Below are 27220 nucleotides of genomic sequence, written 5' to 3' on the forward strand. Positions count from 1 at the left end.
GGGGATGTGGGGTTTGTTTGGGGGATGAGGGCTTTGGGGGGATGCGGGGGGTGAGGAGGCGCGGCCCATCCCATCCCATCCCATCCCATCCCATCCCATCCCATCCCATCCCATCCCATCCCATCCCATCCCATCCCATCCCATCCCATCCCATCCCATCCCATCCCATCCCATTTTTACTCCATCCCATCCCCGGCTCCCGGGAAAATCGGGATCCCCCCGACCCCCCCCAGCTCCGTCCTCCCCCACCTCCCTGCGGGGTCCCCAAATCCCGCCCCGCTCCGGGCCCCCTTCGGGCCGACCCCTCCCCTCTTTCCTTGTCCCATTCCCGGCGGAATTCCCGAATTCCCGGCAGCGGTTTTGGGATCAGCGCGGGGGGCACGGGGAACCTCCCCAGCCCCAAACCCAGCTCAGCCCTGCCCCAAATCGCCAACTGGATCGGGCCGGGACCATCCCCGCCCCTAAACCCCTCCCGAATTCTCCCCAGTGCCCCCTAAAACCCCCCCAGAGTTTCGGGAGTCAGGGCTGGATTTGGGGGGGATCGGAGGGGTTTTTGAGGGGAATTTAAGGAGGTTTTGAGGGAATTTTGGGGGAGATTCTGGGGGAGGTTGTGGGGATTTTTTTGGCGGGATTTGGGGGGGTTTGGGAGGAGTTTTGGGGGCGATTTTGGGGATTTGGGTGATCCCAGCCCCGGCAGGTGGAAGCGCGCTCGGCGTGGCCGGATCTGGCCGGGCCCGGGGCCAGCCCTTGGCTCGGGCCGCCGCTTTCCGATGGAACAGAAAAACCGGGAATAAATCAAAGGGGCAGGGAGGGGCTGCCCGACCCCTCCCCAGCTCCGGGGACGGCGACAATTCCCCCATTTCCCAAAATTCCCCAATTCCCCAATCCCCAAATCCCCAATTCCCCAATTCCCCAATCCCCAATTCCCCAATTCCCCAAATTCCCCAATTCCCCAAATTCCCCCAATTCCCCAATTCCCCCAATTCCTCCAATTCCCCAATTCCCCAATTCCCCCAATTCCCCAATTCCCCAATTCCCCAATTCCCCAATTCCCCAATTCCCCCAATTCCCCAAATCCCCAATTCCCCCAATTCCCCAATTCCCCAATTCCCCCAATTCCCCCAATTCCCCCAATTCCCCAATTCCCCCAATTCCCCCAATGCCCCCAATGCCCCCAATTCCCCCAATGCCCCCAATTCCCCCAAATCCCCAAATCCCCATTTCCCCAATTCCCCATTTCCCCAATTCCCCCAATCCCCCCCAATCCCCCCAAATCCCCCAATTTTCCCCAATTTCCCGATTTCTGGGTGACAGTGCCGGGCCAGGACCGGCTCAGGTTCCCCCCCCCCCCCAGAACCCCCGGGACCGGGACCCCCCCGGTGTCCCCCCCCGGTGTCCCCCCCGGTGCCACCACCCGGCCCTGTCCCGCCGGATTTGGGACTCAATTTCCCCCAAATTCCCCAAATCCCCCAGTTTAGGCCCAAAACTGCTCCAGGAGCGGAGGGGGAATTCAGCTTTTCCCATTTTTTCCCATTTCCCCCCATTTTTTATCCCATTTCTCCCCATTTTACCCCAAATTTCACCCATTTTTACCCCGAATTTCCCCACTTTTACCCCAAATTTACCCCATTTTTACTCCGATTTTGCCCTATTTTTTCTCATTTTGGCTCATTTTCCCCTCAATTTCTGCCCCATTTTACCCCATTTTGGTACCGTTTTAACCCAAATTTTCCCCCATTTTCACCTCATTTAAACCTCATTTCTGCCCCATTTTTACCCCCTTTTGCCTTATTTTAATCCAATTTTCCCCTATTTCCCCTCATTTCTGTTCCTTTTTTGCCCCATTTTTACCCAATTTTCCCCCAATTTCTGCCTCATTTCCCCCCATTTTCACCCCGTTTTTGCCCCCAGTTTCTGCCCCTTTTCCCCTCAAATTTCCCCCCACTTTTCCCCCCATTTCCTCCCTTCCCTCTGATTTTTCCCCTTTCCCAATCCCATGGAAACCCCAAACCCGGAGGGGGATTTCTTTCACGGGGGGTTTGAGCCAGGAATTTATTTTATTTTTCCCTTCTAAAAGAGCTTTTTTCCAACACAAAAACTCCCCAAATTCCATTTTTTCCCCTCTGGCACCTTGCAATAACCTCAGATCTGGCCCCAAATATTTCCGAGGTTCCTTTTGGAATTGAGGAGCAGAAAAACGATCTTTGTCCCCCTAAAACCCTCAATTTTTACTTTTTCCTCCTAATTTCGCAGCCATTTCACTCCATATTTTTAATTATCCCATAACATTTCCCATTAAAAAATTAATATTTAATATTATAAAAATAATGTAAATTTTTGAGCCTCTAATTGATTTTTTTTAGGGGATGCAAAACCCCCAAAATCCCCAATTTTGCTGCGGATTTGTGCGAAAAAAGCAATTTTGCAGACCCCTCGCCTCACAGAAAACTCGATTTTGGGGTGAATTTACCCCCTAAAAAATTAATTGTAGAGACACAAAATCTGCTTTTAAAACTTTAAAAAACCCCAAAAAATCCCAAATTCCTTTTTTTTCCATTTAGGGTCTTCCCTTCCCCTCCTTTTCCTGGCGAGAAAATCCCCAAAATTTCCTTTTTCACCCGAATTTTGGGGGTTTTGTCGCACAGAGCCCCTTTGTCCCTTTTCCCCCTGGAAAGGTGGGAAGGGGCCCGAGCTGGGGGAAAAATCCGGGAATTTTTGTGGGATGAGGTCAAAGCCTTTCTCCCCCTCGCGTGGCCTCTTCCTCCTCCTCCTCCTCCTTCTCCTTTCCCTCCTCCCCCTTTTTTGGGATGAAAAGGCGATTTTTTGGGAAAGGTACAAAGGGATCCTTTCAGGGAGCGGGGGGGAGGGCGCCGAGCCCCACCGGGGATTTTTTTGGGGGGCTATTTTGATTTATTTTGGTTTATTTTGATTTATTTTTTATTTATTAATGTTTTTTCTTTTTTTTTTTTTTTTGCAGTTTTTTGTAATTGTTTTTAGATTTTTTTTTGTTATTATTTTCTGTATATTTTTAGGGTATTTCTGTATATTATTTTTATTTTTTCTTGGGGCTTTTGTATTTACTGAATATTTTTTACATTGCATATTTTTCACCTATAGTTTGGCATTTTTTGGCTATTTCGTGAATATTCGTATTTTTGGGGGGGTATTTTTTGTGTATTTTTTATATTTTTGGGGTTGTAAATTTTTTTTAATTTTTTGGTGCATTTTAAAATATATTTGTGTATTTTATAAAATATTTTTAAAATATCTTCGGGGGCATTTTTGATGTGGGTTTTTTTTTGGGTTATTTTAGGGCAAAACGCTGGGAATTTGGGGTGAAACATTGGGAATTTGGGGTGAAACGTTGCCAATTGAATTTAACTGAGGGGTACTTTGGGATTTTTTGCTGTCTCTTAAGGGATTTTTCCCATTCCCAAAATTTTCCCCCCAGAATTCCCAGATTTTTTCACTCTGCGTTACAGGGGAGTCACTTCACCCTTTCAATTTTTAGGATCCCCCCACCAAAACTTGGGATTTTTTTGCCCCCTAAATGTTTGAAATTCAGGATTTTCGTCCAACTCCAAACCTTAAAAATTTCCTTTTTTTTTCCCTGTCTGGAGCGAGGAAGAGGCAGAAAAAACTCCGGGATTTTGGATCCTTTTGATGGTGAATTCTCCCATCCCCCCGTCCCAAAAAAATCCCTATTTGGGGTGGCACCGTGCCAGGGCCCCAAAAGCCACGGGGACAAAGCCGCCCCTGTGTCCCAGAACCGGAAAAATCCCAAAAAATAAATAAATCCAGGGGAAAAAAAATTTAAAAAACCACCAAAAACACCCAAAATCCCAAAAAAACCCCGACCCTAAAAGGGATTTTTTGATGGGGGCTGGGCTGAGGGTCCCAAGGTTTGAAGGGAGATCGGGTTCGGGGATTTTTTGGGGATTTTTTGGGATTTTTTTTTTTTTGCTTTTGGGTAAAACCAATAAAAAAAGCCCAGCGGGGCTGTGGGTTAATTAATTAATTAATGAGGGCTCAGGCCTGTGGGGGATTAATGGGGTCGGGGTCGTTAGGAGGAATTAGGATCAGGAGATTCCTGGAGTGTGAGGACCCTGCTCCTGCTCGGGGTTAAAAACGACCCAAAATTACCCCAAATCATCCCAAAATTGGGGTTTTGAGGGAGCAGCCCCGACCTGGGGGGTTTGGGGTGAAAAATTACCCCAAATTACCCCGGAGTCACCTCCAAAATGACTCCAAAATGACCCCAAAATTGGGGTTTGGAGGGTTAAAATGCCCTGCTTGGGGTTTAAAAATGCCCCAAAATTACCCAAAAATTACCCCAAAATGACCCAAACCGGGGGTTGGGGTGGGGGGTAACTCAGACCTGGCTAGATTTAGGGTTAAAAATGACCTAAATTGACCCAAAATGACCCAAAACGCCCCCAAAATGCCCCTAAATCAGGGGCTTGTAGGGGCAGCTCTGAACTCTGGGGTCCCCCAGCTCAGAATTTGGGGTCCCAACCCTGAATTAGGGGAAATTTCCTGGATTTTGGGGCATTTTTCCTGCATTTGGGGCATTTCTGTCTGATTTTGGGACTGGCATCCCTGTTTTGGGGGCATCTTTTTGTATTTTGGGGCATTTTTGCGGGATTTTGGGACATTTTTGCGGGATTTTGGGGCATTTTCCAGGATTTGGAGCGTTTTCTGGGTATTTTGGGGCATTTTTGCAGGATTTTGGTGCATTTTCCCGGGATTTGGAGCATTCTCTGTATATTTTGGGGCATTTCCCCAGGATTTTGGGGCGTTTTCCCAGGATTTTGGGGCATTTTCTCAGGATTTTGGGGCATTTTCCCAGGATTTTGGGGCATTTTCCCAGGATTTTGGGGTGTTTTCCCTGTTTTTAGGGCGCTGCCGCCTCCCGTGTGTCCCGGAGTTTTTTGGAATTTGGGATTCCCGGGAGGGCCGAGGTCTGCCAGCCCCAAGCGCGGCCCAACAAAGGCGCTTTTATCCCAAATCCCAGTTTTTTTCTGGGAATTTTTTTAAAAATAGCGACGGATCCAGTGGGGGGGGGGGTGTGTGTGAAGGGACCTTTTTGTCACCTGGAGGCGGGGAGGGAATTCCCACCGGGATTTCAGGGGGTTCCCGGGGAATTCGGGGTCATTCCTGATGGATTTTGGGGCATCCACCTCAGATTTGGGGCATCTTCCTTGGATTTTGGGGTGTTCCCCCAGATTTTGGGTGATTTTCCCTGGGTTTGGAATAATTTTCCCTGGATTATGGGGCATTTTTCCCAGATTTTTGGGGCACTTTCCCTGATTTCTGCAGCTGAGGATGAACAACCCCAAACCCTTTTCCCGGGATTCCCACAGAATCTGAGCAGTGTTACGCAGCACATTAGGAGTTGGTAAAAAAATTAAATGTATCACACATTTATAACCTATTCATAATTAAAATGCATCATTACCAAGCACAAAAAGCAGGAAAATTCCACAATTCCTTTTTTTTTTTTTTCCATATCTTTTATTTCAATAAAAGATAAAAAAAGTAGGAAATGAATCTGGTATAAAACAGGGGAGGGAATTTGGGATCCAAAGGGACACAAAGGGCCGGGAAAAAAGGGGGAAAAGGGCTCCAAAAATTTGGGAATTCAGTACAAAACTTCAGCTCCCAGCTCGGGAAAAATAGAAAAAATTCCCAGCTCCTGCAGGAGAGGGAAAATACAAAAAGTTGGGATTTCCCCCCACTTTTCTTCTTAATAATCTTCTGTTCCACCAGGAAGAGAAAATCCAGAGGTTTGGGAAGCTCCAAAAAAATTCATGAGTAAATTAATCCAGGGAAAAGGGTGGGCAAAGCTCCCCAAATAAATCCTGGCTTTTTTTTGGGAAAAACTGTAGGAATTCCAGGCTTTTGGGGCTTTTCCCATGGTTCTGCACAGTTCCTGGGATTTGGGAGGATTTTTTTTTTCCAGGAAAAAGTGGGAAAAGCAACTGGAAAAAGCAACAGGAGCTGCTGGGATGAAGCAGCCTGAAAGGGAAGGGGAAAATTCCTAAAAATTCTCCAAAAATCCGTGATTTTGCTCAGCTTTTGGGATTTATCCCTCAGAAAAGCAAAGTTTGGGAATAAATCCAGAGGAATTCTGGCATTCCAGAGCTTAATCCTGGAAAATACGCCCAAAAGCAGGAATTTGGGAAGAAGAAATGGGATTTAAGCAGGAATTATTCCAGGGATCCCAATCCAGGTTCTCCCACGGATAAAATCCCCAAACTTTGGGAATGAGGTGGAAAAAAAATGGGAATAATCCCCAGAAGTTCCCTCCAGAAACAAACCCTTCCCCTGCTTTTCCCAAATCCGCATTTCTCCAACCCAAATCCACGGAGGCGCCTCCCTTTTCCCAAAAATCCACCTGCAAAAAGCCCCAAAATCCCCAAATTTCCCCATCCCAAAAAGCGGGAAAGTCCATCCTGGAATCTCAAAAAAGAGGGAAAGAAACTCCAAAAAATCCCAACTGTGCTTCCAAACTTTTCTATTCCCCCCAAATCCGAGGGGGGTTTGGGAAGAGCAGGACCCGGAGTTCCTTGGCTGCGTCCCCAGGACAATCCTGGGACTCTTCTGATCCAAATCCGTGGAATTCCAGGATTTTTCTGGCATCAGAGGAGCTTCCTGTGCAGGATTTCCCAGGCCATCCTCTTCCGGAAGTAGGGCATGTGTTGCTTTGGGAATTTTTGGGGAGAGAAATGGGAAAAAAAGGGAATTTTGGTCAGGGTTTGCTCGTCCGGGGGCAGATTCACGCTTTTTCCCCATGGAAAATAATGGAAAAGGGGGAAATTTGGGGCTTTGGGGTTGTGGGAATGGGGAAAAAATTGGGAATTTCTTGGGATTCAGGCAAAAAATAGTGGAATTTATCCCAGATTTTGCTGGGATTTCGGGGAATTTGGGGTTTTCCTGGTGAGACCTGAGGCAATTTGGGAGTATTGGGATCTGGAAATGCTGGAGGAGGGAAGTGGGATATCCCTGGAGGTTGGGAATGGGAATTACCCAGGAATTCCTTGGGATTTTGGGTAGGAATGGGGGGGATTTGTCCCAGATTTTGGGGGGAACGTTTGGGATTTTCCCTGGCACTGGGGCTTGGGAGCTTTTCCCAGGGACTGGGGACAGAGATTTGGGGACAATTCCCCGCGGGGGGCTGGGAATGGGAAACGAGCTGGGAATTCTTTGGGATTGGGTGAGAACCACAGGAATTGCAGGGCTTTTCCTGTTGCTGGGGGTTTGCGAGGCGGGAATTTGGGGACGTGGAGCCCCTGGAATGGGTACCTGGGTGAAGTTGATGGGTTTGTCCTTGGAGATGCACTCGGCGTAGCGGCAGGCGAACATCCCGCAGTCGCTGCCGTTCATCTGCTGCGGGATCTCCTGGGAAAAACGGGAATCAGCATCCCCAGACCTCCACATCCCCCAAAATCCCAGGGAAATCTGGGGGAACGGCCTGCTGCAAAAACCAGGGAGGTCCCAGGATTTTCCAGAATTTCCTCCATTCCCACCTAAACCCTTCCCCCTTGACCCCATCCCTGTGGAAAATTTCCTCTCGCAAGGATTTGTTTGGGATTTGTTCCCTCCTTGTCTTCCCAGGAATCCCTGAGGGGAAACAATAAAGCCCCAAAAGGGTCAGGAATCCAAGGAAATCCTGAATTCTTCGGGAATTCTGGGCTGTCCAAACCTGGCTCTTCTTGCTCAGCAGAGCCCAGCCGTTGGTGTCGAATTCCTTCCTTTTCTTATCCAAACTTTCCTGTTTCAGGTACTGCCTGTGGGAAAAGCAGTGGGAAAAGCTGGGATTCATGGAAAAATGGCAATTCTGAGGTTTTCTCTGTCTGGATGTTCCCCCCCCCAAAAATCTAAAATTGGATTAGGAGAGGCCGAATCTCATGGGGCAAAAAAACAGGGAGAGAATTCCTGGGATTTGTGGGAGGGAATTCCAGGGAAGAGAAGGAATTTTTCACATCCTGAAGGGGAGAATGAGCCTGAAAAAGGGAGGAAAAATGACCCTAAAGGAGCCCAAAAAATGACCCTAAAGGGACCTAAGAATGATCCTAAAAGGGCCCAAAAATGACCCCAAAAGAGCCCAAAAATGGGCAAAGTCAGTGTTTGCAAGGCTGGGGAAGCAGGAGGGGGATTTTTCCAGGGAAGGGATTTTACTCACAGCAGGATCCTGCAGGCCTCACTGTTGATCCCCCCCATGGAATCGTAGTAGGTGATGGTTTTTTTCCTGAAATCCACAACCTGCACAGAGAAAAATTGCTTAAAATGGGCCAAAAAATAAAATAAAATAAAATAAAATAAAATAAAATAAAATAAAATAAAATAAAATAAAATAAAATAAAATAAAATAAAATAAAATAAAATAAAATAAAATAAAATAAAATAAAATAAAATAAAATTCTCCTGTTGCAAAAAAAGAAAAGCAGGATATTTCACATCAGAGAAGGATTCCCCAACAAGAACCCCCATTTCCTGCTGTGTTTGTAATCCCTGAATGTCTAAATTAGCCATTATTTTTTTTGTTATTATTACTATTATTACTATTATTACTATTATTATTATTTCCCCCACAGGTTTACAAAACTTCTGCCCCACCTCTCAAGGCCCTGCTCTGGGTGGTTCTCAGTGTTTTCCCTCCCCATTCCCATGCCATTCGTGCTGGAAATTACCTACTTTCCATGGAATTAATTAACAATTCAAGCAGGAATTAATAAATCGAGGAGGTTTTTGCTAAAGGAGCTGAAAATCCCTGCAGGATCCCAGGGCCAGGGGAGGGGATGGGACAAAGGAAGGGGAAAAGTGAAATATCTGTGGCCTAAATCTCTTTAACAAGATCCTGTGGCACCAGGAGTTGGTGGGAACGGGGAAATCAGATCTTCCCAAGGGAATAAATTCCCTAAAATGACCTCCAGGCTGAATTTAAGGACTAAAAACCCCACAAAAAGCTGCTCCTACCTTTGTATTTCCCTTTAAACTCGGATTTGAGTCACAAACACAAATTTTTCCCTGTCAGCATCACTGAAAACCAAGGGAATTTCAGCCCTAAACCCCAAACTGAATATTTTTTGGGATAATTCAGGCACTCACAGCCAGGCACCAGTGCACTCCCAGGTGGATGGGCACCAGGAGCAGATCCACGGAGAAAATATCCACTTTTTTTGTCCATCTTTTCACAGCTTGGTACCCTGCAGTCTTTAATTTGGTGAAGAAAAAGGTGTTGAAGGCGTGGACTGTGGGCAAGTCCTTGTCCTTGCTCCTCTCCATCAGCAAATTCATGTAGAAATTGATGATCTGGGAAAAGAAAGGGAAAACAAGACAGGATTTTTGATTTTTAAAATAGGTTTTAAATTGTTTAATGATGGCATTTGGATTTGTGGTCCTGAGTAAAGTTAGGGAATAAACCCCCTCAAAAGAAAGATTTGCATCAAAACCTTCAAAAAACCCAGGGGGGTTTGCAATAGTAAAACACTGGGGAAAAAAACCCAAGGATTTTTAGGAATTTGCCTTTATTTAAGTTTATATTTAAGATTTACTTGTTGTTTTCCCTGTTCACATCCATCCCATCCTCCTCCTATCATTAATCCCCCACACAAATTAAACAATTTTTATTTTATGGAGCTTCCCCATGGATTTATCACTCCAGGGTGGAATCCCAACCCACAGATCCCCTCCCAGCACCCACCCCGTCCATTTATCCTTTCTAAGCTGCTGGAAACGGGTGGAAAAGGGGAATTTCTGGGTTTGCACCTCGTCGTTGAGCCAGTTGAGGTTGTTGAGGGTCTGGATGTCCTTCCTGGTGATGGTCAGGCGGAAAGCCTCGCTCAGCACCTCGTCCTGGTTCCCTCCTCGGAACAGGCTCTTGATTTCCTTCTCCATCTCCTGCGCAAGGGCAGACACAGCTCCTGGTTTTCCCAATCCCCGAGGGTTTGACACCAAATTCACTCTCACACATGAATCCCTTGATTCCCATCGATTCCCTTACGCCACGAATCCAACGGGAGGAGGGCGCAGGGCTCCATCCCCGTGCCCAAATTTAGACATTCAGGGATGACAAACACAGCAGGAAACGGGGATTCTTGTGGGGGGGAATCATCTCTGGTGTGAAATATCCTGCTTTTTTTTCTTTTTTTTTTTTTTTGGCCGTTTTAAGGATGTTTTCTCCCCGCAGGTTGTGGATTTCAGGAAAAAACCCATCACCTACTGGAGGGAGGGATCAACAGTGAGGAGAATCCCTTCCCTGGGCAAACCCTGCTTCCCCAGCTTTACAAACACCCCGCTGCCAGCCCCACCTCGGTGATCTCCGGGAATTCCTCGTCGGGCTGCGGCCGGGCGCGCTCCGGCCCCTCCGGCCCCACGGCCACCGGGATCTCCTTCTCCAGGGGCACGCGCAGGTGCAGATCCACCAGGTCCTGCCCGGAGCGCTCCCGCTCCTGCAGCCGCTGCGGGGCAACCACAGGGGGGGAAAGGAGGGTTCAGGACCAGGCAAACTGGGAAAAACCTCTGGAACTGTGCAATTAACCCTTCCTGCAGGGCAATCACACCTTTGGCATGGGGAAAAGGAGGGTTCAGGACCAGGCAAACTGGGAAAAAACTCTGGAATTGTGGAATTAACCCTTCCTGCAGCCGCTGCGGGGCAACCACAGGGGGGGAAAGGAGGGCTCAGGATCGGCCAAACTGGGAAAAACCTCTGGAATTGTGCAATTAACCCTTCCTGCAGCCGCTGCGGGGCAACCACAGTGGGGAAAGGAGGGCTCAGGACTGGCCAAACTGGGAAAAACCTCTGGGATTGTGCAATTAACCCTTCCTGCAGCCGCTGCGGGGCAACCACAGGGGGGGAAAGGAGGGCTCAGGACCACCAAACTGGGAAAAACCTCTGGAATTGTGCAATTAACCCTTCCTGCAGCCGCTGCGGGGCAACCACAGTGGGGGAAAGGAGGGCTCAGGACCAGCCAAACTGGGAAAAAACCTCTGGGATTGTGGAATTAACCCTCCCTGCAGGGCAATCACACATTTGGCATGGGGAAAAGGAGGGTTCAGGACCAGCCAAACTGGGAAAAACCTCTGGAATTGTGCAATTAAGCCACCCAACCCTGTCCTCAAGTGCCAACTCTGCATTTTTCCCCGATTTCCATGACTCCTTTCCAAGCCCTGACTGCCCTCCCAGTGCTAAAATTTCCTGTCATTTCCTGCTTTTCCTTGCTGTTTATCCCATGACTGGGAAGAACAAAGTCTTGATTTCTCCTGTTTTTCCAACTTTTTCTCCCCCCACCACGATTGTCCCATTCCAGGGTGTTTTTCCATGTAATTCTCACCTGGCTCTGGAGCTGCAGGGCCAGAGCTTTCTGCTCCTCTATTTGCCTCCACCTCTCTCTGGCTCGGGAATCATAGACACTGGTCCTAGAAAAAACAGAAATTAATGGTCAAATTGATTAAAAAAAAAAAAAAACCAAACGGGATTTTTCAATTTTCCACCCCAAAAATCCCAGGAAAAGCCAGCAGGGAATATTAACTCACAGCTCTTTGATCCATAGCTCAGCCTGGAAAAAGGGGAGGCTGGAAGAGGGAGAAAGGAGGGTTGGAAGTGACTAAAAATCCCAGAATCTCCCCAGAATTCCCTCATTTCCGAAACTCTCACCCTGTCCCTCTTCACTGTCACCTCCCCGTGTCCCTGAAAATCCCCAAAATTCCCTCATTTCCCACCCCTCACCTTGGAGCTGGAGTCCTGGAATCCTTGACCTTGAGCAAAATGACGGAATCTGACCCTAAAAGCGGGAAAAATACCTGGATTTCTGTTCCCTTCAATTCCTACCCCAAATACTTCCCAATCCCGAATAAAAACCCCGGGTTGGGCACGGAATTTAAATCCCTTTCCCATGGTTTGGGATATCTGGGATTTGGTTTTCATTTCATTTGGGATTTGGGGATTTTTGGGGTATATGCTTTGGGACTTTTTTGGGCTTTCTTTTTTTCCTTAATTAATTTCAAATTTTTGGGGGGGGCGTTTATTTGAAATTTTGGTATTTTGGGGGGATTTCTGCCATTTTCCTGGAATATTTTCCTGGAATTCTCAGGACTCTTTACCTTTGCTCTGCGCCTCGGCTCCCGGCTCCTCCTCCCGCTGCTGCGGGGCCGCGGAATTCCGGGGCTGGAACCCCCCAGGAAACCCCGGAGAGGGGCCCAGGGGGGCATTTTGGGAATTCTGGGGTGGCTCCGGGGAATGTGGAACAGGACCTGGAATTTTGTGAATTTCCAGTGCCTCGGGATCATCCCTGGGAGCCTCTGGGGGCAAGGAGGGGCCGGAACGGGGACAGCGGGAGCTGCAAAAAAAAATAAAAAACCCCAGTTAGGGAAATTCCTGGGAAAAATATTGGAGATTTGGGATTTGGGGAGAGATTTCTTTGGGATTAGGAAAGTTTTTGGAGAGGTTTGGGATTTGGACTGGGTCTTTGGTGGTTTTCAAGGATTCGGAGAGGGTTTTTTGGGATCCTTTAGGATTTGAGCAGGGATTTTGATGTTCTGTGGGATTTGGGGCAGGGTTTTCTGTGGTTCTTTGGGATTCGAGCAGGGATTTTGAGGTTCTGTGGGATTTGGGGCAGGGTTTTCTGTGGTTCTTTGGGATTCGAGCAGGGATTTTGATGTTCTGTGGGATTTGGGGCAGGGTTTTCTGTGGTTCTTTGGGATTCGAGCAGGGATTTTGAGGTTCTGTGGGATTTGGGGCAGGGTTTTCTGTGGTTCTTTGGGATTCAAGCAGGGATTTTGAGGTTCTTTAGGATCTGAGCAGGGATTTTGAGGTTCTGTGGGATTTGAGCAGGGATTTTGAGGTTCTGTGGGATTCAAGCAGGGATTTTGAGGTTCTGTGGGATTTGAGGCAGGGTTTTTTGGGATCCTTTAGGATTCGAGCAGGGATTTTGAGGTTCTGTGGGATTTGAGCAGGGATTTTGAGGTTCTGTGGGATTTGGGGCAGGTTTTGGGATTTTTTGGGGCGCTCACAGGTGGAAGGGCAGCAGCGGGGCGGGTTTGCAGCTGGAGAATCTCTTCCCGGTCACCATCTGCAGCAGCTGCCGGTAAATCTCCCGCTCCTCCTCCCGCACCGTCTGCGGGGAGCGAGCACAGAAAAAACTCAAAAACTCCTGTCAGAGCCCCGAGATCCACTGAGCCCGAGGGATCCCCCCAAAATCAGGGAACCGCTGCAATCCCACAAGGCAACACTGAGGAAAACCCCAAGAAATTGGGATTTAGGGCTGGAAACCCTCAGCAATTTCGGGTTTGACCCCTGAGTCCCATCCCACAAAACCCCTGGGATTTCCCTGTTAATTTCCTGGGGCTTCCCTGTTTATTTCCCAGGATTTTCCCCTTAATTTCCTGGAATTTCCCTGGGGTTTTCCTGCTAATTTCCCAGGATTTCCCCATTTATTTCCCAGGATTTCCCTGCTAATTTCCCAGGATTTCCCCGTTAATTCCCCGTTCCCAGCCCCTCACCTCCTCGGCCGCGCTCAGGAAGCGCCGCGGCGCCTTCTTGGGGCTGCGGCGGCTCCAGGAGGGGCTCGGGGCCGGCTTCAGGGGGAAGGAGGCTCCGTGGAGGGCGGATTTTCCCCCAAAAGTGCTGGAATTCCCGCTGGAAGGAGGTAAAAACACCGCAGGTTTGTTGGGAACCTTCACGTTGGTTCAAAACCCCAAATAAAACCACAAAAGCAGAAACGAAACACCCCGAATTCCAAATAAAACCACCCCATAAAAAAATCCCCAACCCCCCCCCATTAAATCCCCCCAAATCCCAACACCCCCCCCAAAAATCCCAAATAAAATTAAAAAAAAAAACCAAGAATCCCAAACCCCACCGAAAAATCTCAAAAACCCCATCCCAAATAACCAAAATCACAAATTACAGCCACCAAAAAATCCCGCCCCCAAAAAAAGAAAATATACCACGCTAAAATCCCAAGATTCTCAAAAAGAAAAAAATAATCCTAAAATTAAAACCCCAAAAATATCGATTAAAACCTGGGAATCCAGGATCTGCCGCACCCACCTGGAATTTTTCCGGGTCTCCAGGAAGGAGCCTCGGCTCCCCCGGGGTTTGGAGCTCCTCCACTGCCCGTTGGCTCCCGGGAATCTTTCAGGAATTTCTAAGGGGAAAACCACCAGGAATTCCCAGAAAAAATCCAAATTTCCCCTTTTCCAGGGGTTGTTTTTAGGGAAAACACCCCCGGATCCCAAATTCCAGAGGGAAAACTCACCTGGGGCGTAGCTGAGGGAGCAGGAGGAGTTCCCAGCGGGGCAGGAGAAGCTGCTGAGTTTGGGGAGGAAAAACTGGGGGGAAAAAAGAACGGGAAAAATTCCGATATTTTGCTTGGAAGTGAGAAAATGTCAGGGAAGAGCCCAGGAAAATTACAGAGAAAAGGGAAGGGTGCTTCCCAAAATTCCCAGTTCCTAAAATCAACAATTCCCCGAGTTCATGATTCCCAAAATTCACAATTCCTAAACCAGTAATTCCCCGAATTTACCATTCCTAAACTTCACAATTCCCAAAATTCCCAATTCCTAAAATCAACACTTCCCCGAATTCACCATTCCTAAAGTTCACGATTCCCAACGATCACAGCTCCCAAAACTCCCACAACTTTCAGCTTTTAAGGGTCTCAATTCCCAGATTTTATGAAGTAGAAAGAACCCCAAAACTGGAGGAAAAATCCCGAATTTCGCAGCTCTGGAGCCGGGGTGGGTCCCACACTTGGGCTCCGCATTCCCGGCAGATTCCAGGCGGAATTCCCACATCGAGAAGCGGGAAAACCCCCAAAAAAGGGCTTGGGATTTGAATTTGGGGTTTTCCGGGTGGGTTTTCCCAAGGAAACCGCGGCTGGAGGAGCACCCCGGGATGGGGGAATTGTCTCAGAGGATCCCAAATTCCGCTTCCCGCGCGGATCCCGCTGGAATTCCGCGAGCGAAGGAACCGGCCCGGTGGGAAAGGGCCCGGAACGCCCCGGTCCCGCTCCTCACCTTGCTGTCGGCCCCGAAGCCCTTGAAGGCCGGGCTGGGCCGGGCCCGCGCCGCCTCCCGGGCCTCCATCCTCATGGGGCGGGCAGCCGGGCAGCGGCGGAACCGGGCGCGGGGAAAGGCGGCGGCGGCGGAACGCGGTGTGAGGGCAGCGGGAGCGCAGCGGGCTCCGGGAGCGCAGCGGGACCCGGGAGCGGAGCGGGGCCCGGAGCCGCCGCCGCCGCCGCTTCGCTCCCCTCAGCCGGCCCGACCGGAAGCGGAAATGGAACCGGAAGCGGCCCGAGCGCGCGCGGTTCTCCCGGGCTCCGCGGCGGCGGCGGGGAGGGGATGGCGGAAGCGGAAGTGAACGCCGGAGGCGAGACGCCGCCGGAAGTGGCGCAACAGGAGGGGAGCGAGCGGCTGGAAGGGGAGAGCGCCGCCTGGCGGCTCGGAGGTGCAGCGCGGCAGCGCGGAGGGGCGGGGTCCTCCTGGGGGGGGGGTGACCCTACAGGGGTCACTGTGGGGGGCTGTGACCCTATAGGGGTCACTCTGTGTAGCTGTGGCCCTATAGGGGTCATTCTGTGCTGGGTGGTCACTCTGTGGGGGGCTGCGGCTCTATAGGAGTCATTCTGTGGGGGCTGTGGCCCTATAGGGGTCACTGTGTTGGGTGGTCACTCTGTGGGGTTGTGACCCCATAGGGGGGTCACTCGGGGGGGGGGTGGTGGTACCCCATAGGGCATCACCCTGTGAGGGTGTCATCTTTTAGGGGGTCACTGTGTGTGAGTATCCCATTCCAGCTGATCCCATTCCAGTTTTCCCTGTGGTCAGTCCCGTTACAGCTTGTCCCTACATCCAAAATTTGCAGCCCATCCCATAACAGCTGATCCCATTAGAACCGATCCCATCACAGCCTATCCCGTTACCCCGATCCCATCACAGCTGATCCCGTTACCCCGATCCCGTTACCCCGATCCCGTTACCCGATCCCGTTACCCCGATCCCATACCCCGATCCCATATCCCGATCCCATCACAGCCGATCCCATTCCCCGATCCCGTTACCCGATCCCGTTACCCGATCCCATACCCCGATCCCGTTACCCGATCCCGTCACCCCGATCCCGTTACCCGATCCCATTCCCCGATCCCGGTACCCCGATCCCATTCCGCCGCTCCTGCGGCCAGTCCCAGGTCCCCCCCCGGTGTCCCCGCGCTGTCCCCGGGCCATGGCGGCGCTCCCGGTGGCCCCGGGGCCGTCCCCGGGGCTGGGCCGGTTCCTGGCCCCGGCCGCGCTCTCCTTGGCCGCGCTGCTCCTCCTCCTCCTCCTGCCGTCCTTCCTCCCGCCCGGGCCGGGCCGGCGGCGCCCCGCAGGTCAGTGCTCCCGGTGGGCAGCGGGGACGCGCCGGAACGGCCCCGGGAGGGACCGGGAGCGCCCGGGCTGGCCCGGTAACAGCCCCGGACTGGCACCAGTAACAGCCCCGGGCTGGCCCCGGTAACAGCCCCGGACTGGCACCGGTAACAGCCCCAGACTGGCCCCGGTAACAGCCCCGGGCTGGCCCCGGTAACAGCCCCGGACTGGCCCCGGTAACAGCCCCGGGCTGGCCCCAGTAACAGCCCCGGGCTGGCCCCGGTAACAGCCCCGGACCGGCACCAGTAACAGCCCCGGGCTGGCCCCGGTAACAGCCCCGGACTGGCCCCGGTAACAGCCCCGGACTGGCCCCGGTAACAGCCCCGGGCTGGCACCGGTAACAGCCCCGGGCTGGCACCGGTAACAGCCCCGGACCGGCACCGGTAACACCCCGGACCGGCACCGGTAACAGCCCCGGACCGGCACCACTAACAGCCCCGGACTGGCCCCGGTAACAGCCCCAGACTGGCCCCGGTAACAGCCCCAGACTGGCCCCGGTAACAGCCCCAGACTGGCCCCGGTAACAGCCCCGGACTGGCCCCAGTAACAGCCCCAGACTGGCCCCGGTAACAGCCCCAGACTGGCACTGGTAACAGCCCCGGGCTGGCCCCGGTAACAGCCCCGGACCGGCCCCGGTAACAGCCCCGGACTGGGGCCACCAGTCAGCCAGAACTGGGATAGGCAGGGAACGGGGACTGGGACCAGTAACAGCCCCGGACTGGCACCAGTAACAGCCCCGGACTGGCACCAGTAATGCCCCTGCACTGGGGCCACCCGCCAGCCAGAACTGGGAGAGGCAGGGAACAGGGACTGGGACCAGTAAGGAAAGAGTCTGGAACCAGTGAGGAGCGCAGAGCAAGTTCCACAGGGAACACGGACAGGGACTGGTAAGGACAGACTGGAACCAGTAAGGAGGATAAACTGGCACCAGTAAGGAAGGCAGACCAGTAACCACAGGGAATGGAGACTGGGATGAACAGGGAATCCAGACTGGAACCAGTAAGGAGAGAGCAGCACCAGTAAGGACAAACTGGCACCAGTAAGGAGAATAAACTGGCACCAGTAAGGAGGGCTGCTCAGTAACCACAGGGAATGCAGCCTGGGACCAGTAAAGACAAACTGGAACCAGTAAGGACACAGCATCTCCTGCTGGGAACAGAGACTGGGACCAGTGAGGACGGACTGGCCCCGGACTGGGACCATTAAGGAGAGCAGGGCAGCTCCCACAGGGAAAACAAACTGGGACCAGTAAAGACAGACTGGGACCACTGAGGACAGACTGCCACCAGTAAGGAACAGAGACTGGGACCAGTAAGAAGGACGGAGCAGCTACAAGAGAGACTATGTACTGGGTCCAGTAAAGACAAACTGGGACCAGTAAGGAGAGAGCGGCGCCAGCAGGGACAGCCTGGCCCCAGCAGGGAATAGAGACTGGGACCAGTAAGGAGGAGTCCCAGTAAGGAGGAGTCCCAGTAAGGAGTCCCCCGGCGCCCCCCCGGGCGGGGCTGTCCCCGTGTCCCCGTCCCCGTCCCCGTGTCCCTCCCCGGCCGTGCCACTCTGCGCTGGCAGCGCCTCCCGGAGGGACAGAGCCGCCCTTCCCGCCTTGGGATTTGCCCGAATTTCCCGGTTTTTTCCAGGCAGGAAAATGCCCCCGAGCCCCGCGGGACCCCAGCACGCCGAGACCCTGGGGGTCGGCAAAGCCATCGCCGTGCTCACCTCCGGGGGGGACGCGCAGGGTAAGAGGACCCCAAAGCCCCCCGGAATCCAAAACCCTGCCCGAAATCCCTACAAATCCCCCCGAATTTCCCCCCTTTCCCCCCAAAACGCTCCAAATCCCCTGAGACCCCGAAATCCCTGGGATCCCAAAACCTCCGTCCCAAATCCCTCCTGAAATTCCCTCCAAATCCCTAAAAAGCCCCCCCCAAGTCCCTAAAACCGCTCCCGTGGAGGTAAAACTCAGGATTTTGATCCCACAGCCGTCGGGGTTTTCCCAGGATTGAGGTTCTGGGAATGACCTTGGATTTTGGGGTGAGGTGGAGCTCGGGGGGAGTTTTGCAATGGCAGGGGGGAACAACAGTGACAAAATTCGGGCAGGGGACTCCAAATGGACACCGGTGACTCTTCGGCATCGAGCCAAAATAATTAGGCTTGCCCCAAAATTCTAAGGATTCATCCCCAAATTTGGGATTTTTCCGGGTGGGGGGGTCTCAAGGATGGTGGGGGGGGGCGGACAGACATGGGGGTGCTCGGCCATGGGCCCCCCCCTCGGAGTGTCCCCTCCCCCCCCCCGTGTTTGTCACCCTGTCAGGCGCTGCCACCAAAGGTCACCGGGGCAAAAATAACCCAGGCGGTGGCAGCTGCGAGGGGGCAGACAGGGGGGCACGGGGGGGACGGACTGGGGGTGTCCGCTGGTGGGTGACAGTGGCAGGGAGGTGACAGGGGCTCGGCTTTGGGGACATCTCCGGGGGGGTGACAGAACGACCGCGCTGTCCCGCAGGGATGAACGCGGCTGTGCGCGCCGTGGTGCGCGTGGGGATCTACACCGGGGCCAAGGTGTTCTTCGTGTGTGAGGTCAGTGTCAGCCCCCATCCCAAAACTCCACGGCCCCGCTCCAAAATTTGGGAAAAGGTGTCATTTAACCACTGTCCACTCTGCTCCCCCCAGGGCTACCAGGGGCTGGTGGACGGCGGTGACCACATCAAGGAGGCCACGTGGGAGAGTGTGTCCATGATGCTGCAGCTGGTGAGGGACAGGACAGGGGACACACAGAGGGGGACACTGGGGGATCCCCTCCTGGGCTAGGGGGGCACTGGGTGTGGTCCTCACTGGTCCCAGTTTGTCCCTCACTGGTTCCAGTCTGAGCCTGGGCTTGGCAGAAAATGACCCAAACCAGAGGTGGGATGGGGAGAGGAAGGGAAGGGTGGACACGGACGGACACAGGGATGGGACGGGCGGATGGACGGACACAGGGACGGACACAGGGAGGGACACAGGGAGGGACAGCCACCCCACGGCCACCCACGCCCCGCCGTCCCCAGGGTGGCACGGTGATCGGCAGCGCGCGCTGCCAGGATTTCCGCGCGCGCGAGGGGCGGCTCCGCGCCGCGCGGAACTTGGTCAAGCGTGGCATCACCAACCTGTGCGTGATCGGCGGCGACGGCAGCCTCACCGGGGCCGACACCTTCCGCGCCGAGTGGGGCGGGCTCCTGGCAGAGCTGCTCAAAACCGGTACGGGAGCCCAAAACCGCCCTGGGGTGAGGGAGGGGGGCAGAGGGAAAGGGTTGGGGTCAAAAGAGAAAGGTTTGGATTCAAAAGCACACCAAAATTTGGGTTTTCGCACACCAACGTGGGGTTCTTCCCCAATTATGGAAGTTTAGCACACCTTTGTTCCCCAGGGGGACATTTTGGAGAAGGGAGACAGAGAGAACGGGGGGTGTGGAAAGGTTTGGTTTCCAATCAGGATGTGAAACTCAAAAATTGGGGTTTTTTTCCCCAATTATGGAGGTTTGGGGCACTGTTGAAGATGTTTTAAGGGGGACACTGAAGGAAAAGAGGGTGTGGTTAAAAAAACCAGGGTGTAGCACTCAGAAATTTGGGGTTTTCCCCCAAAACAGGTATTTGTGGCACTGCTTCCCCCCAAGGGGACATTTTGGGGGGGTCGCACATCAGGAAAGGAGGGTGTGGGAAGGTTTGTGACTCCAAAAGAGTTTTGGTTGCAAGATCAAGGTGTCCTACACAAACCATGGGGTTTTGTCACCCAAAGCTGAGTGTTCTCCCCCCAAACAATCCCTTTGACACCTCTGCCCGCCGAGTGCCCACCTGATGGTGACGTCCCCTTCCTGCCCACCCCCCCCAGGTGGCATCACGGCAGAGGAGGCGCAGCGCTCGAGCCACCTGAACATCGTGGGCATGGTGGGCTCCATCGACAACGACTTCTGCGGCACCGACATGACCATCGGCACCGACTCGGCGCTGCACCGCATCATAGAGATCGTGGACGCCATCACCACCACGGCGCAGAGGTGACAAGGACGCCCCTGTTGTTCCCACCCCCCGGTGGTCCTGTTTCGGGTCAGTGACACTTTCTTGTCCCCGCAGCCACCAGAGGACTTTTGTGCTGGAGGTGATGGGGCGGCACTGCGGGTACGTCCTGGTGGTACCTGGGAGGGGTTCTTGTCACCCCAAAAATTGGGAGAAGTGGCTCAAAAGCAGTTTTTGGCCCCATTTCAGGTACCTGGCGCTGATCACAGCCCTGGCCTGCGGCGCCGATTGGGTTTTCATCCCCGAGTCACCTCCTGAGGATGACTGGGAGGAGCACCTGTGCAGGAGGCTGGCTGAGGTGGGACGGGGGATGGACACGGGGTGGGCGGATGGAGGGATGGATGGGGGATGGATGGGTGAGGGATGGACACAGGGATGGACACAGGGATGGATGGATGATAGATGGATGATGGATGGATGGATGATGGATGGATGGATGGATGGATGGATGGATGGATGGATGGATGGATGGACAATGGATGGATGATGGATGGATGGATGGATGGATGGATGGATGGATGGATGGACAATGGATGGATGATGGATGGATGATGGATGGATGATGGATGGATGATGGATGGATGGATGAACAGAGGGATGGATGGAAGGAAGGATGGAGGGATGGATGGATGGATGGGTGAATGGATGTTGGATGGATGAACAGAGGGATGGATGGATGGATGATGGATGGATGGATGGATGGATGGATGGATGGATGGATGGATGGATGATGGATGGATGATGGATGATGGATGATGGATGATGGATGGATGATGGATGGATGGATGGATGATGGATGGATGGATGAACAGAGGGATGGATGGAAGGAAGGATGGAGGGATGGATGGATGGATGATCTCCCCCCACCTCTGTTGCCACTCCATGATCCCCCCAGACCCGTGACGGCGGCTCCAGGCTCAACATCATCATTGTGGCCGAGGGCGCCATCGACAAGCACGGCAAGGCCATCACCTCAGATGACATCAAATCTGTGAGTGGGGACAGGGGGACATGGGGGACAGCCCCCTTTGACCCCTTCCTTTTTGGGGCCAGTCCCGAAACTCTCCTGTGTCCCCGCAGCTGGTGGTGAAACGTCTGGGGTACGACACCAGGGTGACCATCCTGGGTCACGTCCAGCGTGGGGGGACCCCCTCAGCCTTCGACCGCATCCTGGTGGGCACCTCCTTCCTCACCCCAGTCCCAGATGAGGGGACCTGGAGTGACTGACAGCCCCCCTTGGGAGGTGACACCCCCGTGTCCCCTCAGGCCAGCAGGATGGGCGTGGAGGCCGTGATGGCACTGCTGGAGGGGACACCGGACACACCGGCCTGCGTGGTCAGTCTGTCCGGCAACCAGGCCGTGCGCCTGCCCCTCATGGAGTGTGTCCAGGTGGTGAGTGGGGATGGGGGACACTGGGAGTGGCCCCAGACCCAGTCCAGCGATGGTTCCCACACCTGAGATGTCCCCAAACCCTCCAGGGACCGTCCCCAAGCCTGCCCCAGGGATGGATCCCACCCCAGGACACCCCAAAACCTCCCCAGGACACCCCATTCCACCCTAATCCCATCCAAAACACTCCAACCATACCCAGGACACCCTGATCCCACCCAGGACACACCAAGCCCCCCCCCCCCGTCCCACCCCAGGGACAGATCCCACCCCAATCCCCCTCTGTGCCCCCAGACCAAGGATGTCACCACAGCCATGAACGAGGGACGCTTCGAGGACGCGGTGAAGCTGCGAGGCCGGTGGGTGGCACCTCCATGTCCCTGTTCCTGTAACTTCAATGTCCTCAAAATGTCTCTAAAACCTCAATTTCCCCAATTTTTAGGAGCTTTCAGAACAACTGGAATGTCTACAAGCTGCTGGCTCACATCCGCCCGCCTGCCACCAAGGTAGGGGGCACGGGAGAGGGGCCTGACCTGGGACACCCCAATTCCATCCCAGGACACCCCAGGCATGGATGCCACCCCCATCCCATCCCAATCTAACCCCAATCCCACCTGGGACACTCCAGACACTGATACCACCCCCATCCCATCCCAATCCAACCCCAATCCCACCCGGGACACCCCAATCCCACCCAGGACACCCCAATCCCACCCGGGACACCCCAATCTCACCTGGGACACCCCAGGCACAGATACCACCCCCATCCATCCCAATCCAACCCCAATTCCATCCCAGGACACCCCAGGCATGGATGCCACCCCCATCCCATCCCAATGCAACCCCAATCTCACCTGGGACACCCCAGGCATGGATGCCACCCCCATCCCATCCCATCCCAATCTAACCCCAATCCCGCCCGGGACACCCCAATCCCACCCGGGACACCCCAATCCCGCCCGGGACACCCCAATCCCCACGTCCCTGTCCCCAGAGCGGGTACACGGTGGCCGTGATGAACGTGGGCGCTCCGGCCGCGGGGATGAACGCGGCCGTGCGGGCGACCGTGAGGATCGGCCTCATCCACGGCCACCGGATGCTGGCGGTGCACGACGGCTTCGAGGGGCTGGCCTTTGGGATGGTGAGAGTCCAGAGGGGAACGGGGCGGGGATGGTGAGATTCCTACAGGGAATGGGGCTGGGATGGATTTGAGGGTCCGGCATTTGGGATGGTGAGGGTCCTATGGGGGAAAGGAGCTGGGATGGGGAGATCCCTGTGGGATAAAGGGGTGGCCAGGGCATGATGGGTTTGAAGATGGGGAGAGTCCTATAGGGAAAAGGGGTGGGAAAAGGGGGTGAGAAGTGTGGGATGGGTTTGAGGGACTGGAGACGGTTTTGAAGGGTTGGGTTTTGGAACGGGGAGATCCCAGTGCAAAAAGAGTCTGGGAATAGAGTTTGGGAAGTGCAGGATGGATTTGAGGGGTTGGATTTTGGGATGGGGAGATCCCTGTGGGACAAGAGTGCAAGAAAAGGGCCTGGGCAGGGGCAGCTGTGGCACTGCAGGGATGGAGATTCCTCAGGAATTCCTCAGGATGGGGGTGTTGAACCCCTGCCCAAACCCCAGCCTTGCTGTGAGTCTGAGCTGTTGCTGTCCCCAAGCCAGGGGACATTGTGTGACCCCAATGTCACTCTGATAGGGCCGAGGGGAGCCAGTGTGACCCCAGATCCTTCTCACACCCCTCTAAACCCCCGTTTCATCCCCAGGTGGAGGAGATCAGCTGGAATACTGTGGGCAGCTGGACAGGGCTGGGAGGATCCAAACTGGGCACCAAGAGGTGACTCCCCACTCTGTGTGGGGTCGTTTGGGGTCTCTCTGGGGTCCCCCTCTGGTCAGGCTCATCCAGAGGAGTTTTCCCTTCCCAGGACTCTGCCCAAGAAATATTTTGAGGAGATCAGCGCCAACATCAGCAAATTTGGCATTCACGGTCTTATCATCATCGGTGGCTTTGAGGTCAGCGGGGTGTGGGCAGCAGGGTGTGGTCAGAGCATGGCTGGGGCATGGTCAGGATGGGGTCAGTGTCCCCTTGCGATCCCCCAGGCACTCACAGGCAGCCTGGAGCTGCTGGAGGGACACATCTGGTTAGGCTGTGGTCAGTGTTGCCACTGTTCCTCTCCTCTCTGCATTGTCGCTGATGTCCCCATTGTCCCTCAGGCGTTCACGGGTGGCCTGGAGATGGTGGAGGGCCGGGCACGCTTCGAGGAGCTCTGCATCCCCCTGTGCATCGTGCCCGCCACTGTCTCCAACAACGTGCCCGGCTCCGACTTCAGCATCGGCGCCGACACCGCCCTCAACACCATCACCACCGTGAGAGCCCAGATACCTCCCCAAAATCCCCTCGTCCCCAAATCCCCAACACCATCACCACCGTGAGAGCCCAGATACCTCCCCAAAATCCCCTCGTCCCAGACACCATCTGGTCAGACCCCAAATCCCCAACACCATCACCACAGTCAGACCCCGATCCTATAGCCTCTGATCCCCAACACCATCACCACAGTGAGAGCCCAGATACCTCCCCAAAACGCCCTCGTCCCCAAATCCCCAACACCATCACCACCGTGAGACCCCAGATACCTCCCCAAAATCCCCTCGTCCCAGACACCATCTGGTCAGACCCCAAATCCCCAACACCATCACCACAGTGGGATCCCAAATCCTGTATCCCGTATCCGTCCTGATCCCCAACACCATCACCACAGTGAGGTCCCAGTGGAAGTCCCAAATTCCCCTGATCCCAAAGCACTTCTCCCACTCTGAGACCCTGATGGAAATCCCCCAACTCCCCTGACTTTAAACCACGTTTCCTGACCCCAAATCCCCCATTTCATGTGACCTGATCAAGCAGACTGCAGTGGGCACCCCAAATCCCCTGACCTGAATCACTCCCTCAAATCCCCTGGCCCTAAATCCCCTTTCCTGACCCCAAATCCTGTCCCCATTGCAGACGTGTGACCTCATCAAGCAGTCGGCCGCAGGCACCAAGCGCCGCGTGTTCATCATCGAGACCATGGGCGGCTTCTGTGGCTACCTGGCCACCATGGCCGGGCTGGCGGCCGGCGCCGACGCCGCCTACATCTTTGAGGAGCCCTTCAGCAGCCGTGACCTGCAGGTGGGGACAGCCCTGTCCCGTCCCCAGTGTCACCAGGGGGCTGTGGAATGAGGTTTCCGTTCCTGACCCCACTCCTGACCCCGCAGGCCAACGTGGACCACCTGATAGAGAAGATGAAGACCACGGTGAAGAGGGGGCTCGTGCTCAGGTGGGCCCGGCTTGGGGAGGGACCTCGTGTCACGCCCACGGGGACTGGGTTTGGGATCGGGGGAACTGGGCTCCCACTGTGCTGATGGGTTAGAAATGCAAGATTTGGGGTCTTGTGGTGCTGCTGTTTGGGATCAGTGGAATTGTTTGGGACGGGTGAACTGTGGGATCTGGGCCTGATCCTGTCCCTGCTGTAGGAATGAGCGCTGCAATGAGAACTACACCACAGATTTCATCTACAACCTCTACTCCGAGGAGGGCAAAGGGGTCTTTGACTGCCGGAAAAACGTCCTGGGGCACATGCAGCAGGTGGGAACAGGGTGAGGGTTTGGGAATTCCCCCAGAACGGTGTTCAGGGGATTTCCCTGAGAATGGGATCAGGATCTGGGGGATTTCACTGGCTCATCCTGGATTCTCCTGGGGCAGGGAGGCAGCCCCACCCCCTTTGACCGTAATTTCGGCACCAAGATGGGCGCCAAGGCCGTGGCCTGGATCACCGGGAAGATCAAGGAATGCTCCCGGCATGGTGGGTGCTGCTGGATGGGGGATCCCAAAAGGACCCCAGAGTGACCCTACATTCCCAAACCATTCCCAAAAGGCTCTCCAGCGGATTCTGGGGGGTGTTCCCCACTCCTGGATGATCCCAAACATCCCTAACCTCCTCTCCCATGTTTCTGGAGGTCCAAATATTCTCAACCTACCCTCCCACAGGTTTTTCACCTCCTGGAGCATCCCAAACATTCCCAACCCCTGCTCCAGGAGGATCCCAAACACTCCCAAATCCCCCTCCCAGGTGCTCTCCCATCCCTGAAGATTCCCAGACATTCCCACCCTTCCCCCATGTCCTGGAGGACCCCAGGTATTCCCAACTCGCCTCCAGGAGGTTCCCAAACGTTCCGTGTTCCTGCCAGGGCGGATCTTTGCCAACACGGCTGACTCGGCGTGCCTGCTGGGGATGCGCAAGCGCAGCCTGGTGTTCCAGCCCATCGCCGAGCTGCGCCAGCAGACGGATTTCGAGTGCGTGTCCCTCCTGTCCTCCCTTCCCCGCCCCGGGAAAGCGGGATAGAGCCGGGGATCCCTCCCCAGGGGTGTCCCCAGCCTGGCCCTGTCCCCGCAGGCACCGCATCCCCAAGGAGCAGTGGTGGCTGAGGCTGCGGCCCATCCTCAAAATCCTGGCCAAGTACAACATCGAGCTGGACACGTCGGAGACGGCGCACCTGGAGCACCTGACCCGCAAGGTCCTGGTCCCCGAGGCCACCGTGTGACAGGGACAGCGGCCACTGCCAGCCTGAGGAACCCCAAAAATCCCCTTTTCCCTCAGCGGCCTGCGGCTTTTGGGGCAATTTATGGGATTTTGAGAAGCGGTCCCCAGGCGATGTCATGATAAATTGAGGATGGGTGGTGGAGGTTGAGGTTTTTAGGGTTAAAAGTCACAAAATGGAGATGTTTCAATAAATTCAGTGCTTGTCCAAGTGCTCCAGGTCTCTGTGAATCCATGGGAAGGCAAACCTAGATCCCACTGACACCAAATCCCTCCTGATCCTCAGGATTTCCCTGCGCAGCATAACAGACAGGGATAAAAAAGGTAGAATTTGAGCTTTCATCCCCAGGTTCATCCCACAGAATAACAATAACAGTTTTCAGCTGCTTGGTTTCACCTTGGAGAGCTGCTCTTCTGTTGGATCCTGGAATAGATCCCAAAAAACCCCCCAAACCAACACCAAAGGGTGAATTACTGGTGGGACACCTCAGGAAGATATTGAAGAGATGGGAGGGAAGCCCTCAGCTCCACGTGGAGCTCTGGAGAAGATTTTTTTCACCCACAAGAATTCCAGACCTGCAAAATTTTGGTTTTTGAAGTGGTTTCACTCTTGATGCAACATAAAATTATGGATAAACAGGGAGAACTTCACTTTCCATGCTGGACAAACACCTGGATCTTTGATTTTCAGCCAACACATCCCACAGATTACTCTGCACCCCAACCCACCATTTCTTGCCTTGGGTCCTTCCTCAGAGGAGACTTTTCCCTTAAAACCTTCTTTTTGCAAGGCAAAAAAACCCAAACAA

At 53.9% G+C, this 27220-nt stretch overlaps 2 protein-coding genes across 2 annotated transcripts; one reads left to right on the plus strand and one right to left on the minus strand.

The window, feature by feature from the left end:
- Positions 1-5491: 5491 nt before the first annotated feature.
- SENP1 (SUMO specific peptidase 1) lies at positions 5492-15242 on the minus strand. The gene is made up of 16 exons (XM_030259362.4): positions 15022-15242; positions 14262-14334; positions 14054-14150; positions 13504-13639; positions 13015-13118; positions 12106-12341; positions 11732-11786; positions 11539-11577; positions 11337-11421; positions 10314-10463; positions 9772-9903; positions 9112-9315; positions 8186-8265; positions 7706-7790; positions 7306-7401; positions 5492-6704 (listed from the first exon to the last, which is right to left on the minus strand). The coding sequence occupies exons 1-16, from the start codon at positions 15094-15096 to the stop codon at positions 6642-6644; spliced, it is 1710 nt and encodes a 569-aa protein (XP_030115222.4). The 5' UTR covers positions 15097-15242; the 3' UTR covers positions 5492-6641.
- Positions 15243-17944: 2702 nt separating this feature from the next.
- On the plus strand, positions 17945-26626 carry PFKM (phosphofructokinase, muscle). Its single transcript, XM_041711533.2, has 22 exons — positions 17945-18140; positions 18902-18975; positions 19069-19146; positions 19443-19632; positions 20261-20426; positions 20503-20547; positions 20635-20743; positions 21341-21436; positions 21526-21618; positions 21712-21837; positions 22129-22193; positions 22277-22340; positions 22829-22975; positions 23598-23668; positions 23757-23844; positions 24046-24198; positions 24839-25003; positions 25090-25151; positions 25348-25459; positions 25577-25676; positions 26062-26167; positions 26268-26626. Exons 1-22 carry the CDS (start codon positions 18050-18052, stop codon positions 26413-26415), a joined length of 2349 nt encoding a protein of 782 aa, XP_041567467.2. The 5' UTR covers positions 17945-18049; the 3' UTR covers positions 26416-26626.
- Positions 26627-27220: the final 594 nt, after the last annotated feature.

This window comes from Taeniopygia guttata, chromosome 29 (genome assembly GCF_048771995.1).
Source record: "Taeniopygia guttata chromosome 29, bTaeGut7.mat, whole genome shotgun sequence".
Lineage (NCBI taxonomy): Eukaryota > Metazoa > Chordata > Aves > Passeriformes > Estrildidae > Taeniopygia > Taeniopygia guttata.

What these genes read in the sequence shown, in the direction of transcription:
- PFKM (XM_041711533.2), top strand. Translation starts at nt 18,050, where the DNA reads ATGCCCCCGAGCCCCGCGGGACCCCAGCACGCCGAGACCCTGGGGGTC. An exon ending in TCCAAACTGGGCACCAAGAG is followed by an intron (nt 23,669 to 23,756) that starts GTGACTCCCCAC and finishes TTCCCTTCCCAG; the next exon opens with GACTCTGCCCAAGAAATATT. An exon ending in CCCTCAACACCATCACCACC is followed by an intron (nt 24,199 to 24,838) that starts GTGAGAGCCCAG and finishes TCCCCATTGCAG; the next exon opens with ACGTGTGACCTCATCAAGCA.
- SENP1 (XM_030259362.4), bottom strand. Translation starts at nt 15,096, where the DNA reads ATGAGGATGGAGGCCCGGGAGGCGGCGCGGGCCCGGCCCAGCCCGGCC. An exon ending in GCTTCGGGGCCGACAGCAAG is followed by an intron (nt 14,335 to 15,021) that starts GTGAGGAGCGGG and finishes TTTTCCCCCCAG; the next exon opens with TTTTTCCTCCCCAAACTCAG. An exon ending in TCCTGAGCGCGGCCGAGGAG is followed by an intron (nt 13,119 to 13,503) that starts GTGAGGGGCTGG and finishes CGCTCCCCGCAG; the next exon opens with ACGGTGCGGGAGGAGGAGCG.